Here is a 16,323-nt window from a genome sequence, read left to right on the forward strand (position 1 = left end):
TTTATAGAAAATTTCAAAGGGCCATAACCCTGTGAAAAATCCTCCGACCAGAACCGGCTGATAATATTCACATCTCCGCTTGGTAGTGAAGCTTCCCATAAAGATTAATTGAATTCCAGTCATTAGTTGCTGAGAAATAACCCGGACAAAAATTGTGCACGGACGGACAGACGAAGCGGCGACTATATGCTCTCCCCAAAATAAATTTTGAAGAAGCATAATTAGATTTGCTGAAGACAAGTTATGATTAAACACAATCATGCTTAATCAGAAAGCAATCTTACTAAACACTTTAGACTTAGCCTTTTTAAATGAATGAAGCAAGGCCCTATAAAGGCCAGGTTTCCTGGAGCATTCATGTTATGCCAAGCACTATGCCAAATAAGTGAAAACTACAAATGTATGCAAATTTAACTTTCCCAAAGACATAGTGTCAGGGTCAAAGATTTTTAAACAGACATAAGACAAAGAAATATTATCATATTAACAAAACCAGAAACGTTGAACAGATCTGAAGAGTACAAAAAATGAACATAACCCAATTTTCAGTTACCAGGGAAATTTGCAGAACATTGGAAAAATCTATAGAATACAAAAAAATTGTTAAACCCAATTTTCAGGAAGTTTTGAAGAAAGATTCCTACCTCTCCATTTTCAAAGGGACTCAGTTTAGAGAAGTAGGAAGTACAGCGCACTTCATCATCTGCCAAATAATCGTATGATGGTTTCCCTTCCACCGCAGGCACCTTGTAGATGTTTGCACAGTCATCGTCGGTAATCGCGAAGTAATGCCAGGGCTTGAATGTTATTCCGTCCACAGACTTCTCCAGGATCCAGTTGCCAGGACGGGGGGCATTGGCTGCCTTGACAACCACATACGCTACTTGATATATCTGCAAGTAAAGCGGAAAAAGAAGAGCATAAGAATATTAGCTTCGTTCTGAGAGAATTGGACTGAATGCACGGGCTTATCAGGGACGACACTTTCTGCTTTTATAATATGTTTATTTTAAATGAAGTCCCTTCTTATCAAAAATTAACCATAAAGTGTACTCCATGATTAGCCTGTGCATTCTGCCTAGCCTTATCGCCCACTTAACCCAAATGCTTTAAGCCCTGTTTTCCCATATCAAGGCTCAAATGACTCGTATTAAGTAACTTTTTCTTTTTGACTTGCAAGAATAGAAAAACATGCTGTAATCATACATGTAGTTTCATATTGTATTTAATTTTCAAGTACATGAATATTAAGGTTATAGTATAAAGTTACCTTTTATTTTATTTGCAAGTACAAACAAAACGTACATATGGTTCCCAAAATTAAATGCAGTTGAAATGGTGATAATGCAGATTACATTTTATGTATTGGATATAGTTCATTATCATAAAACTATTAAACATTTCATTTAAGCATGTCATACAGCTTTAAAAAAAATAGCTTTGAGGTCAAGTTACATTCATCTGAAGGCATTTAATAACCTTTTTTGAAGTATTTAAAAATCTGGAGATTTAAGTTCTTCAAAATAGCAGACCCCTGCAAAGTTGAGCAGTAACTCAGAAGCTTTAGCATCAATATTTGTTCTTCATTGGAATGTAAGTAATTACCTAAATAAATTCACATACTGAAGTTCTTTTTCACACAAACAGATTTAAATCAATATAATACTCTCACAAATGTCAGCATTCTCCTAAGATGTACTTCAAAATTAATTCTATTGAGAGAGTTTTTTGATTATAACAATTAACATTTCAATTGAACTTCTTGTCATTAAATTATTATTTTTAGTGCTAATTATTGATCGTGTCAAACTTCACTTTTAACTTCAAACTACTAATTATATTTATTATATAAAACGATTTCTCTTAAGCAATAAAAGCATATTTTGTTTACACAGGCAGAATGATACAACAGCTTTTATTAAAACTTTGGCCCATGAAATAAATAAAAACTTCACAATTTGAAGGTGTATACAATTTAACAGGTCAAGCTATAAATCCTCCGAGGCAAGCACAAGTTAAGCATTTTCTAACCAAATTAGCATAGGTACATCTCCGAAAGAGAGACATCATAAAAGTGTTTTATTCAGCACCATTAGGTATGTAAATAAAGCTTTGAATTTGCATTTTAATTCCACCGCCCACTGGCCGAGTTATATTTTTCAAGTTGATGGACACCTTTCACATTCTCATTATTAAATTTATTCAAGAAAATTAGCACTTTTCATCAGACTGTTGTTGACCTTTAACTTTTTATCAATGTTTAAGCTTTGGTTTCTAAAGGACAGGAATAATCAAAGGGTATAGTACTGGACCATAATTTTGGTATTGAAGTGTTTCACCAATGCTCACATTCAGAGCTAATCCTTCAGATATTCAATCAACAAAGGGCCATAATCATGTCTCAATTGTCAAATAACCCCCTGGTCCGAAACTCATCTTGACTGTGATAAATGGACAAGCTGTTGGAAACAAGTGGTCCTGTTTTTCGGAACACTTGAGCTCGAGTGTTCGGGTCATTTGCTGGCTATTTAACACAGTGTTAGGTCTATCAATCAGAACATAATGTTGACAGCTGACTCTATCAAGCACCACTGAATTCTGTATGAGCTCTATGGGCACCCTGCTGTTTGTGAGGATAACATCAAATTGTTCACACCTGATTTGACCAAAAGAAGTTGTGAAATAAAAACGTTCCTATAGTTTTATCTTACATCTTAACAATCAGTGTTTGGGTATCAAAGTTAATGACACATGAACAATTCTTTATGGCATAATGAGTTTTCTGAAGATGTTACTTTGGATGAAATATTTCTAAAATTTTATCAGAAAAAGTAATCTTGATCAAATTATTATTTATGTTCACCGTTGTTGCGTTTATATGGGTAACACATTTCTGCAAAGTTAGCAACCTGTTTTTATAACTTACCAAGTAAAACACAATGTTATGCTTAAATGATCATTCTGACTCACTGAACAAACAAAAATACACAGTGAGCAAATTTAACATGAAAATGTCCAAACAATTATTTGAAAGAACCAATTAAATTAAAAGCCCATAATTATATGACACCTTTTTGTTAAAATGCCATTACACAGATATAGCCTTACAGATTTTCAGATACTAAATTATGACACCCTTTATTTATTTGAAGCTTTTTGATCACTATCTTTTTCAGTCAATTAAATTTTAACAAGCAAGTAGACCATAGGTCTCATTTACAGGTCACAGACTGCCGATAACTTTACAGACTAACTTTATTGTATAGTCTTAATTATAGCACTCAATGAAAACTGCAACAAAGTGAACTTTCTAAACCAATCAAATGTTATTTGTGTTGAGAAATGATGAGAAAAATGGCACAACTGCAAAGTAATATTTTGCACACAGGTGTGACAATCAAAATAATCACAATTTCATATAAGACTTCTTTTCTTTTCAAATATGCTGAATGGCAATTTTTTTTTACCATTCTCCACAGTCAGTGTTAATTTATGGACCAAACTTTTACTGACATATTCAGTGCTGCACATTCATAACATGAAAGTACTGTCAAATAAACAAGAGGGCCATGGGCCCTAAGACACTCACCTGAGACCCAAAGGAACTAAACTATACAGAAATAGTGTGAGCTGATTCATGAAGATTGGAGACAAAAAGTGACTTCCATAGTATTAAATTTTGTTTTTTAATGTCCTGACCAAGGTTTATGAAGATTGGCCAATAAATGTAGCTTATATAGTGTCAACAAGTTATGTAGCTTTTATAGTGTCAACAAGTTATGTAGCTTATATAGTGTCAACAAGTTTTGTAGCTTATATAGTGTCAACAAGTTATGTAGCTTATATAGTGTCAACAAGTTTTGTAGCTTATATAGTGTCAACAAGTTATGTTGCTTATATAGTGTCAACAAGTTATGTAGCTTATATAGTGTCAACAAGTTTTGTAGCTTATATAGTGTCAACAAGTTATGTAGCATATATAGTGTCAACAAGTTTTGTAGCTTATATAGTGTCAACAAGTTTTGTAGCTTATAAAGTGTCAACAAGTTATGTAGCTTATATAGTGTCAACAAGTTTTGTAGCTATTATAGTGTCAACAAGTTTTGTAGCTTATATAGTGTCAAACAGTTTTGTAGCTTATATAGTGTCAACAAGTTATGTAGCTTATATAGTGTCAACAAGTTTTGTAGCTTATATAGTGTCAACAAGTTATGTAGCTTATATAGTGTCAACAAGTTTTGTAGCTTATATAGTGTCAACAAGTTATGTAGCTTATATAGTGTCAACACGTTTTGTAGCTTATATAGTGTCAACAAGTTATGTAGCTTATTTAGTGTCAACAAGTTATGTAGCTTATACAGTGTCAACAAGTTATGTAGCTTATATAGTGTCAACAAGTTATGTAGCTTATATAGTGTCAACAAGTTATGTAGCTTATATAGTGTCAACAAGTTATGTAGCTTCCATGTAATTTAAATATCTTGAAATTATGTGTCATGTTCTGAGAAAACTGGGCTTAATTCATGTGCGTAAAGTGTCGTCCCAGATCAGCCTGTGCAGTCTGCACAGGCTAATGAGGGAGGACACTTTCAATTTTTATGGTATTTTTTAGTTTCAAGGAAGTCCCTTCTTACCGAAAATAAAGTTTAGGCGAAAAGTGTCGTCCCTGATTAGCCTGTGCAGACTGCACAGGCTAATCTGGGACGACACTTTAGGCACATGTATTATGCCCAGTTTTATCAGAACAAGACACATACATTTTACTGTATTTTTATTAAATAATCAGTCTAAGCATATATTGTGAAAACATGCAAAACTGTTCAAGATTTTTATTCCAAGACGAATTATTAGAATACATGGTTAAACAGTACTTGGAAGCAACTTGACACCACACCAGCCCTGTGCAGTTTTATGGCCCCTTATTACCCTACCATGCTGAGAGACTGACCACAGCCCACATGTGGCCCATCAGTGGTAACTGTAAATATGCTTCAGTCAAGCCAGCCTGAATTAGCACTTTTCATGGCATAATTCTCTGGACTGATTTTGTCATTTGCATAAGTCTACAGTATACAACCCAATTATCTTGTAAATAAATGTTAGCTTCACACCAAGGGGTAGTTAACATGATTACACAGCCATTAATCATGCATTCACCACACTGGTACCCATTGAGTCTCAGATTTCCAGTTCAATAAACCTTAAACAGGTGCCACTATAAATCACTATTAAATTACTCACAGGTGAACAAGAGATAGTAGTACCAAGTTATTGTTCTTCAACTGACAGGGCATATACCAAGGATTTTTTTAACAATCTTTAAAACTGAATCCATCCAGAAATGTGACCCCTATATTTTAACAGAATGAATCCACACTCAGACTCACTGACAAGGCTCATCACATACATAGGTAAACATTTCTCTGGCTCTAATTTTAACATTGCATTATACATTTTCTTGCAATCAAGTGAGGAATTCTTAACCCATTTATGCCTAGCGTCTAGAAAAAAAGGCCTTGGCAAACAGCGTAGACCCAGATGAGATGCCGCATGATGCGTCGTCTCATCGGGGTCTGCGCTGTTTGCTTAAAGGAATTTCTGTAAGAAATATTCTAAATATAGCAATAAATATACTAGACATCCCTAATTTTGAAAATAAATTGATCCAATTTAGAAGGCTGGGAGAGTCCACTAGGCATAAATGGGTTAATAACGGAGAATGGGACCTTCTAGCAATTTGGAGAATCATCAGCATAGTGTCTTCTTTAATTTAAATAATTACTAATATGGTCCCAAACAAGAGTCATAACAAAGCGCCTCCATGCTTCTTGCACAGCAAAAAGCAACTGCCGAGAGGCTGCATACTGATGCAATAATATAGTGGGTACAGTATACAACTGATATTCTGTGTGGCCCAGCCCCAAGTAACCCAGTTCTCACACCTGCCATAGCCCCCACCTTAGCCAGAACAATATCTACCACGTTGCTGTTACACACCAGACTGCATCTAGATGGGTTGGAGATGGTCCAGACTTAAGAGGTATTTCTATAGTTGAGCGCAAAACTGTTATATCCTATATAGAAGAGTTTAGAATATACAACAGTTTCACACTTAACACTAGATTTCTCCATGGCCGGTTCCCACTAACCCAGTTCTCACACCTGTCAGTTGACCCCACCTGGCTGGATACCAGCTCCGAACATTTCAGGTCTGCAGCCAACAGGCCCAGAATACAATTAAGTAATTAGACAAAACACATATCTTGCAACTCGATCTCAGAATTAAATTGTCTATGTAACTTCCTAACTTGTGCGTAGCATTTGGACACATAAAGCACTTCTGTTTTCTATAATTGATTGATATTATATTTGGTCATGTGCTCTGAATCTTATTATTATGAACGTTATAAGCAGCACATTTTAAGAATCATACACGCCTGGCAATAACATAATTAAACACACACAACAATTAATAATTAAGCATCATCTACTAAACAAATTTGATTACCCTTTGATAATTATTTCTATGATAAATGTTAAAATTTATAACTAGCAGTGTTCAGCCATGGTCATACAATATACACACATTACAAATTATATACAAATTACATTATCAAATGACAAGAAGTATATTTATATGGCTGAATAATATTTTGATCTTGTGTTTTCCTTAGTTTGAGTACCAAAATGCTACAAGCAAAATGAAATTAGTCATAACAAGAGATGTGTTTGTCAGAAACACAATGCCCCCTTCTGCACCGCTTTGAAGCCATATATTTGACCTTTGACCTTGAATGATGACCTTGATCTTTCATCACTCAAAATGTGCAACTCCATGAGATACACATGCATGCCAAACAATAAGTTGCTATCTGAAGCGACATAGAAGTTATGAGCATTTTTCGAAACCTAAATGCAAAGTGTGACGGAAAGACAGACAGACGGACGGACGGTCCGATCACTATATGCCCTCCTTCGGGGCATAAAAATGAAACAAACAGCACAATATAAATTACATACGAGTGGTTAGAACATTAAATTAGCATATGTAAGTAAAAGTATACATTTTTATGCCAAACGTTATGAGTCATGCATTTAAATTTTGAAGGTTGTGCTTGAGCCATAAACCACTGAACAATGTCAACTATAAACAGAAGAACATATAAAATGCATGCATCGTGTTTTACTATTGCACAATCTTGAAAACCTGCAGATTTACATATTGTAAACAGGTCATTGTTCGCCTACACAATCATGCATTTACAACAAAATCAACGTCCTAGATAAATATGGGGGAGAATACTTAATGACAATATTTTGTGATTTTTTAAATATGCCCATGAAATTTCAAGTTAACTAGATTGAAACTTTTACCAGATATATAAAACAGTGTGTTCTTTTCATTCAAATTCAGGACCATTAGTGGGCCCTATTCCCAATGGAAAAAAGTATATATTTTCCACAAATGGGACCTAAACATACAAATTGATTTTTTTTTTAATTAAGATCTCAACATTAAGTTCATCCAGCTCTATAAGTTGAACCTTAGTAAATATAATATTGAAAACACATTTATTCCATTATTATAAATTTTTGAGCATTTATAAGCAAAACCACCAACACTCATTTCCCAATATTAGTCAAAATGTCAGTGTTTTTCCCCAATCTCAATGGACCTGGCCCCATTCCCAAAATGGTGGACAAAAATGCTGTGAATTTGCACATGGCTTACAGTAACTTATTCAATCATCCTGCTCACAATAGAGGTGAACTAATAGTGTTACAACAATGTCAAATGAACAAGAACATGTGAACCAACATTTTTTATTGCTTTCATTCATAAATATTAACAGTTAGTGCTAAATAGAATAATTATTTGAAAGGATCTATACAGTACGAAAGTCAGCCTTCCATAAAACATTCAATCTTTCAAAAAATCAAACAACCACTTAAAATAAAATGATTCACTGCACCAATATTAATGACATAAAACATGCCTTGAAATACCAAGTAAGATGTTTTTCTGCAGAATGTTAAACACATTTGTCATAAAAATAACAATTTGCAATTCTGAGCCCATGAGTCATGGAAAACTGATCTGCATTCACTATCAACTACATGACTACATTTCATGATCTGTGACAAAGCACATTTAAACCTGTGAGTAAAATTACTTAAACCTCACATGAATTCAATCAAGAGTATATACAAGAGTTCAATAACTCATTAACCCATTTATGCCTAGTGGACTCTCCCATTCTTCTAAATTGGATCAATTTATTTCCAAAACTAGGGATGTCAAGTATACCGTAGGTTTCCGTGTATAGCGCGCTCCCGTGTATAGTGCACAGGCTGTTTTTAAAATGCAAAAATGGAGAAAAAAATATTTAAAGACAATTAAACCACCAACTCGGACTGAAAATGGCCGCCATTTTACTATTGCACAATCCAATAATCCGGGGCATTGGAAAGCTTTATTAAGCATTCAAAATAGGAAGCGTCATTATGATTACTTTTCTGACAATTTTGTAATTTTCTAGCAAAAGATTAACACTCCACGTGCATTTCATGAAAAACATGAGAAAATAAGAATTAGTGTACCTCGTGTAATTTTTCCTCGGGAAAAGCATGGGCATTAAATTTGAATGTCGCATGGGAGACAGGTATACAGTTGTTGAGGTATGCAGGCGTAGCACTATATTTTGACAATTTTAACGAATGTTTGAAACGCCACTGTTGAACGTTCAATATTTATACACATAAAATGCGATTGCATATTTTCACATTCTCAAGTGTCAATTAGTGTCTCAAATGTCAATTAGCGTCTTAACAAAGCGTGGCACATATTACTCAATAACATCTGCCAATTAATTACGAAGTGCAAAATGACCCCCTTTCACACCTACCGTTACCACCAAAAAAGACCTCGTTCGCACCTACCCTTACCTGCGTTACGGAATGTCGACAACAGTCCCCATCGGAATTCATCAATTAAGAAGTGTAAAAACACAAACAAAGAAATGTCCGCAAGTTTATTCAAACAAATTTATTTTTGACCAAAACTTCTTCTACCGCGTTCATATCTACCAGTAGCGACTTCTTGTTGATTCGACAATGGCCCCTCAGTCTGTACGATTATAGGGTGGTAGTTTTCTGGAAAATAAATGGCGGCAATTTTGATTATTTACGATTACCAACATATTTTTACCAATTTAGCAGCCAAGATAGCATTGTTTCAATGTATAACACGCACCAGCTCTTTAATTTGAATTTTGGAGGTAAAACACTGCGCGCTTTACGAGGAAACCTACGGTATGTATTTCTATATTTAGAATATTTCTTACAGAAATTCCTTTAAGCAAACAGCGCAGACCCTGATGAGACGCAGCAAGATGCGGCGTCTCATCTGGGTCTTCGCTGTTTGCCCAGGCCTTTTTCTAGACACTAGGCATAAATGGGTTAATGTACAAAAACAACATCACTCTGTACATGATCTCCGATACAAGACATAATGTTTCATATCGGAAAATTGAAGACATTCCTAAAGAAATGTTTTAGTGACCATTTAAACAGATAGATAAACAGCTTGGGATATTTGTAGAACAATGTTCATACATTGATTAGAGGCTGTCTGTTTAGTGCTGTGATTGGTGGTTAGTACATGTGCTTCTGAAATGTATGATTCCTGGTCCTGGCTCATGTGAACTTGGGTCTGTGGGCACCATAACCGACAGTTGGGATTTCTGGGTATTCCAGGTTACCCCCCCCCCCCCCCCCCCCCCAACATTGACTTTATTTCACTACAATCTGAACAGTCCTAAGCTTTAGCTATAATTCAAAGTCTGTCCCAACTTTGGTGAGACTACTAGGTTCATGAGGTAGCAGAGCTGGAACACACTCAGGGCTTGACATAATGCAGGGTCAGGCGCTGGAGAACCCCATTAACGTCTCAACACACACATACTGGCATATACATTTGGGGTTGTGTCAAGCACACTACAGGCAATTAAAGAACTTGTGTGTTTTAATAGCATTGATGTGAAATGATTTCAGACCAAAACAAATGTTATTCTCGCGACAGTATTAATCAACCAAGAATTGAAATGGTATTTGGCAATTATTACATAATTAAATCTCAATGACGCATCATTATATTTCATTGCCTTATAAAGTCTATAAAGGAAATCCAAAAAAGATTATGTAAAGTTTATCTGTCTATCTTTAAACAAATAGCCTGGTACTTTAATTCAACAGCTCGAAATCTGCTTAAATCTTCAAAGTGTTGAAATCTGTCTAAAGTCTGTTTCAATATTTGAATCAGTTCATATGAAACTACGAGTCCTTGGAGTTAATGGAATATCTAGTATAGTGCATGTCATGAGTAAAAATTTAGTATAGAAAAAACTATTTACTAGAGAGGTACTTACTCTGCGTGTTAAACCATCTATTAATTATAACTATCATTATTACTCAACTGATATTAATTCCATTATCTGCATTTTTGTTGGTGTCAATTAGAAATGATTCCTGCAATTTGTATTTATTTTTTATACTTGAGGAGTGGGGCTTTAAAACTAGACTAGTATTTTAGCAGGAACAAAACCTGAGTATCTTGGTATCTTGAATCAGTGCTCTCTACACTCAGAAAAATGATAGCCTTACAGAAGTATCAACCTTTTTATCCTCATTGATTTATGACGGAATTGTTGAAATCCCTCATCACCCATTTGGAATTTGATATGTGAAAGATTGTCCTGGACCCTGCTATCATAGGTTAACAACACCCTCTCACAATATGGTTGATAATAACAATGGCAACTGCACAATACAATTGGGCTGCCATCTCTGAAGTAGTGCCCTAAGTTGTTGGCAAACATCCTCAGTTAGAAGTGTTGATAAGTTTCTTTCATTAGAATCCATCAAGTCATTAAAATGTTATAAAATTAAACAACAGGAACCTTGATACAACATAAATGTATCACAATTGAAATTTGTATCTCCTATTATTGGTGATTATCAATTGTGTTTGGAATAGCTAAACAATTAGTATTTTTATTTCTCGTGTACAAATGCTGATTCTGTATCTGTATCTAAAGAATTTCTTGAGATCACTACGTCCAAAAAGTAATATTGGCACTGTTTCATTCCATAAAATATGAATAAAGCCCAACACATAAAGTTTGAAACTTACCATTGATTTAAAGAAGCTGCCAGCTTTTTCCGGCTTTCTTTTTTACATTTGTACTTGCCTGCTTTGGCGATTCTGTTAAGAAATGTATCTGTTGTGTTTTTTTTTTTTTCGGCAAAGCTGTATACGCCAGCTTTTCACCTTACCTGACCTTTGTTACTGTCCAATAAAATTCAAATAAAACTTCCCGCGGCTAGTTCAGAATGAATAGACTCCATAGGCTGATTTGAACATTCCACCGGATCTTTGGAAACATGTCCGCGTCTTTGTAACACTGTTTTACTGCGTGTTCAGCATGAAACATTTTTATCTCTAATGAAAAGGCTTAATAGCTAGAACAGTTTTACACTCAATCTCGACATCAATACAGTTTGTGCGTGCACCTTTTATTTCAGAGGCAACAGCGTTTATACTTTAAGGCTATGTTCTCATATTTAGTACTGGCTTCCATATTCCTGTCAACATGTTAACATGTAAAAGTATAAAGAGCAGTGGAAGCGTACGTGGCCTCACTTTAATGCATTGCATCTCAACCCGCGAGGTATCACGGGTCAGTTTGCGGTTAGTGTGTGGTTTATTTACAGGTCATAGCTGCGTCTTGGAATACGCTTATGTGCTGATCTGTCGAGTTCGCGGCCAGTAAAAGAATCGTTACATAATAATGTATTTTTTTATATAAATATTTAACATTATTACATATTACTGGTCATAAACCTATAGATACAAAACAGAAAACCAAAAGAAGAATGGAAGTGAAATTAAAACGTACGAGTCAACCGGCCACACGCGAAGTATCCGTACATATTTAAATATGTATACTCGCGTTCTTCAAACCTGTTTTAGTGGTTTATCGGGCATTGCTATTTGATTCGATTATTAACAGTATTGAGAATCATCGCGCTCATGCTTAATAAGCCGCGAAAACTCAGCGTAACATCCCGTACTGCGTGTGATGCAGCTAAGAACTGCACAGAAAAAGACATTCGCTATCCTTGATCTCATTCATTGAACTATCAGCGCCGTATATCTTTTTTAAAGATATTTCTTGTTACTGTTTACTGATCCATAGACAATTCTCTGCATTCATCAATAGCAATCCTATAACAAGCAAAATGTAAACAAACACATGTTTTGACGGGTCAGATTAAAAGACAATAAAACAATTTTAAGTTTTAAGCTGACTTATTTGTTTATTCAATAAACATTTTTAATGTGCATCTTTCAAACATTGAGTCCTTTTGCAAAAGAGTGCTTATTTTAGATTCAGCATCTTAAACAATAGACATTTTCTCTGAGTATTCTAAAAGATACAGCACCCATGGGATCTACACAAATGGTTACATAAGATATGGAGGTCCTAAAAATGCACACTATTGCACATACATAATACAGACAGTCTAAGTTAAATGGTTCAGGTCAATTTAACATTGTAATTGAAGTATCTGAAGATTTGTATCAGCTAATTAGTGAGGATAATTGATGTGAATATGGCTAATTAGATTGTAAACCTTTGTTTTAAAGTGGGCAGCTCTAAGGATCCTGAAAATGACAAAGTTGTTTTAGTACTAAAATATAGAATTTTATGACTGAATGAACAAGAAATGTGTCCCTAAGAAATGGATGCCCTTACATTACGCTTGAAATAATAATTAAAAAACTCCACATAATAGAAAATGAACCAAAAATATAAAGGAACACAAGTTAACATGCTGGTTTATGTTTTATATGTTTAAGGCCTAAAACACAATACTTTTTTTGCTAAAAAAGGGACCATAAATCCACATTTGTAACAACAAGAGGGCCATTGGCCCTAAGGCGTTCACCTGAGACCTAAAGGAACTAAACTATTCTGGGAAGGTGGAGTTCAAAATAATAAAAGTACTTCATACAGACGGGTACATACTTAACTTGCGCTTTATAGTGCGATTATTTAGTGTAACATCTTCAAAAGAGGACGAGTGCTGAGCAGACAGGCTGTAGTACAGACTAAGTTTGCTTTATTATTAAAATACGTTTTCACCTGTTTTTGCAATCTAAGTTATTTAGAACAGTGATACTCTGATTTTCAAGTAATACTGCATTTCACATATCATACATGATGTCTGTATATAAAATTAATAAGAATAATAGTATTTCTGACTTTCACATAATACTGTATTTCACATATCATCCATGTAGGCCTACATGACTTTTGTACATCAATCTGTATTTATGATTTAAAATGAAATTTCATACTTCATTTAAGACTTAATTTTTGTTAATTATTCACATTTGTAAGTGTTGTTTGTAAACAATTCCTCTACACTTCTACTCTTTATTGACAACCAATGCAAAACTAAAATGCATTTTAATTGTGAAATTTATTCTCAAATACAAGCTGCATGTAATATCCTAAGTATCGCAAATAGTTGGTTTTAAGTACATTTTCTCTATCTCTTTAATTCTTGAACAAAGTATATCTGTGATATGATATGTGTACATGTAGACACAATAGTTTTTTGTCAATAAATATTCAAAAGTAAAGTTGGAGAATATTTCAATCTATTTTTTATTGATCAATATAACTGAATTTTGACAACAGTTGTTGCCTAAGCTGTAAAGGATATTTTATGTACATTTCTTTACTTTTTCTTTTTGATATTCATAATATACACTGGGACTTTGTGATAGTTATAAGTTTTATAATAGCCATATTGAGTAAGTTCAATCAGGCATCACTGTACTTAAAGCTAAGAAATATGAAATAGCACGCCCATTAAATTTATATATATTGTATAAACCTTTCTTGGAAATATATAAGTACATAATTTTGCTATTTCAAGAGCTTGCTTCAATGTTGTAATCTGTTCTTTTTATGCAGTCAGCATGCTAATTTTTATACAAAAATAAATGCCAGACACATGTATTTATGTGTTTAATTCTATATTGATACCACTGTATAGCAATTGCTGTCCATGCTGCTCACTGCAAAGGGCTGTAAACAAGGGGTTAGGCATCAAGCAACTGATAATGGTTATTTCATTGATCTGCAGTCATTAAATTACATGCAACAACATGTGTGAAAAGTGGCCAACAGGAATCTGGGGCCTGACTCTAAACTGTTATATACAGTTGTTTCTCCCCTAAGTAATTTTCTGTGAAATCAATATTACTACTTAAAATTTTGATATTATTTAATAAAGGGTTTTCAGATGGCAAAAATATGTTTGTTGCACTTCATCCCCAACCAATCATAAACATAATAATCCTCTTCAGAAAGGAACAAAAATAAATAAAAACAATTTTTGGAAATTAAACCGATATCTTATCGGCAGAATTAATATTCACATGACTGCATGGAGATCATGAATATCATAATATGCATAAATTTCATTCAACATGAACATCAGTAATTTCATAGTAGAGCGTTAACAAGGTTACACTATAAAGCCATTTAAAGCCATGTTTTTCAACAGACTGCAACCATAAAGGAACTCGGCCTTTTTACCGATCCAAACCATTTTCGAACTCAACCTTCGTATCCAGTAAACATATGTTCTGACCAAATTTCATGACGATTGGACCAAAAATGTGACTTCTAGAGTGTTTACATGTTTTCACTATACACATATAGAGAAAACTGCCCGGCCCCCTGGCGGCCATGTTTTTTCACCGATCTGGACCATTTTCAAAGTCATCCGAGATATCAATGAAACCAATCTTTTGACAAAATTTCATGATGATTGGGCAAAAATTGTGACTTCTAGAGTGTTCACAAGATTTATCTATAGCCACATAAGGAATACTGCCCCGTCCCCTGGTGGCCATGTTTTTCAACGGACCGGAACAATTTTTTAACTCAACCAACATATCATTAAGACTAACATTTTGACAAAGTTACATGAAAATTGGGCATCAAATGTGACTTCTACGGTGTTCACAAGGTTTTTCTTTTTTTGACCTAGTTTTTGACCCAGATTCGAACTCAGTCGAGGTTTTGATTAGGACAAATGTTCTGACCAAGTTTCATGATGATCACACAAGAAATGCGGCCTCTAGAGTGTTCACAAGGCAAAATGTTGACGACGCACACATGACAGTCAAAAGGCGATCCCAAAAGCTCACCATGAGCTAGTCGTGCTCAGGTGAGCTAAAAACAGCTAAATCAAAATATGTCACACACATGCTATAATTTCTTGCAAAATAAAAATTTATAGAGTAATCACACTTATACATGTACCAACAAGGACTGTTTGTAAAACATGCATGCCTCCCATATGGGCTGTCAGTTGTAGTAGCAGCCATTGTGTGAATCCGTTTTCTGTCACTGTGACCTTGACCTTTGACCTAGTGACCTGAAAATCATCTGCCAGTCCTGTTCAATGTACCTTTCATGATTGTAGGCCTAATTATTCTTGAGTTATCAGGAAAACATTTTACTGTTTCAATTCACTGTGACCTTGACCTTTAACCTAGTGACCTGAAAATCAATAGGGGTCATCTGCGAGTCATGATCAATGTACCTATGAAGTTTCATGATTCTAGGCGTAAGCGTTCTGAGTTATCATCCGGAAGCCATTTTACTGGTTCGAGTAACCGTGACCTTGACCTTTGACCTAGTTATCTGAAAATCAAAAGGGGTCATCTGCGGGTCATGATCAATGTACCTATGAAGTTTCATGATCCTAGACGTAAGCGTTCTTGAGTAATCATCTGGAAATCGTTTTACTGGTTGGAGTCACCGTGACCTTGACCTTTGACCTAGTGACCTGAAAATCAATAGGGGTCATCTGTGAGTCATGATCAATGTACCTATGAAGTTTCATGATCCTAGGCGTAAGTGTTCTTGAGTTATCATCCAGAAACAATTTTACTGGTTCAAGTCACCATGACCTTTGACCTAGTTATCTGAAAATCAATAGGGGTCATCTGCTAGTCATGATCAATGTACCTATGAAGTTTCATGATCCTAGGCGTAAGCGTTCTTGAGTTATCATCCGGAAACCATTTAACTGGTTCGATTTACCGTGACCTTGATCTTTGACCTAGCGACCTAAAAATCAATAGGGGTCATCTGCGAGTCATGATCAATGTACCTATGAAGTTTCATGATTCTATGCGTAAGCCTCGTTGAGTTATCATCCGGAAACCATTTT

General features: G+C 34.8%; 1 protein-coding gene across 1 annotated transcript in view; it reads right to left on the reverse strand.

Moving 5' to 3' along the window:
- The window catches only part of LOC127861760 (laminin subunit alpha-1-like), a 163,012-nt gene that overhangs the window by 99,267 nt on the left and 47,422 nt on the right, over positions 1-16,323 (reverse strand). The window contains exon 5 of the mRNA XM_052400440.1: positions 645-893. Within this exon, the coding sequence (XP_052256400.1) occupies positions 645-893 (249 nt within the window). The remainder of the gene's footprint in view (positions 1-644; positions 894-16,323) is intronic.

The sequence above is a fragment of the Dreissena polymorpha genome, chromosome 16 (assembly GCF_020536995.1).
Source record: "Dreissena polymorpha isolate Duluth1 chromosome 16, UMN_Dpol_1.0, whole genome shotgun sequence".
Taxonomy (NCBI): domain Eukaryota; kingdom Metazoa; phylum Mollusca; class Bivalvia; order Myida; family Dreissenidae; genus Dreissena; species Dreissena polymorpha.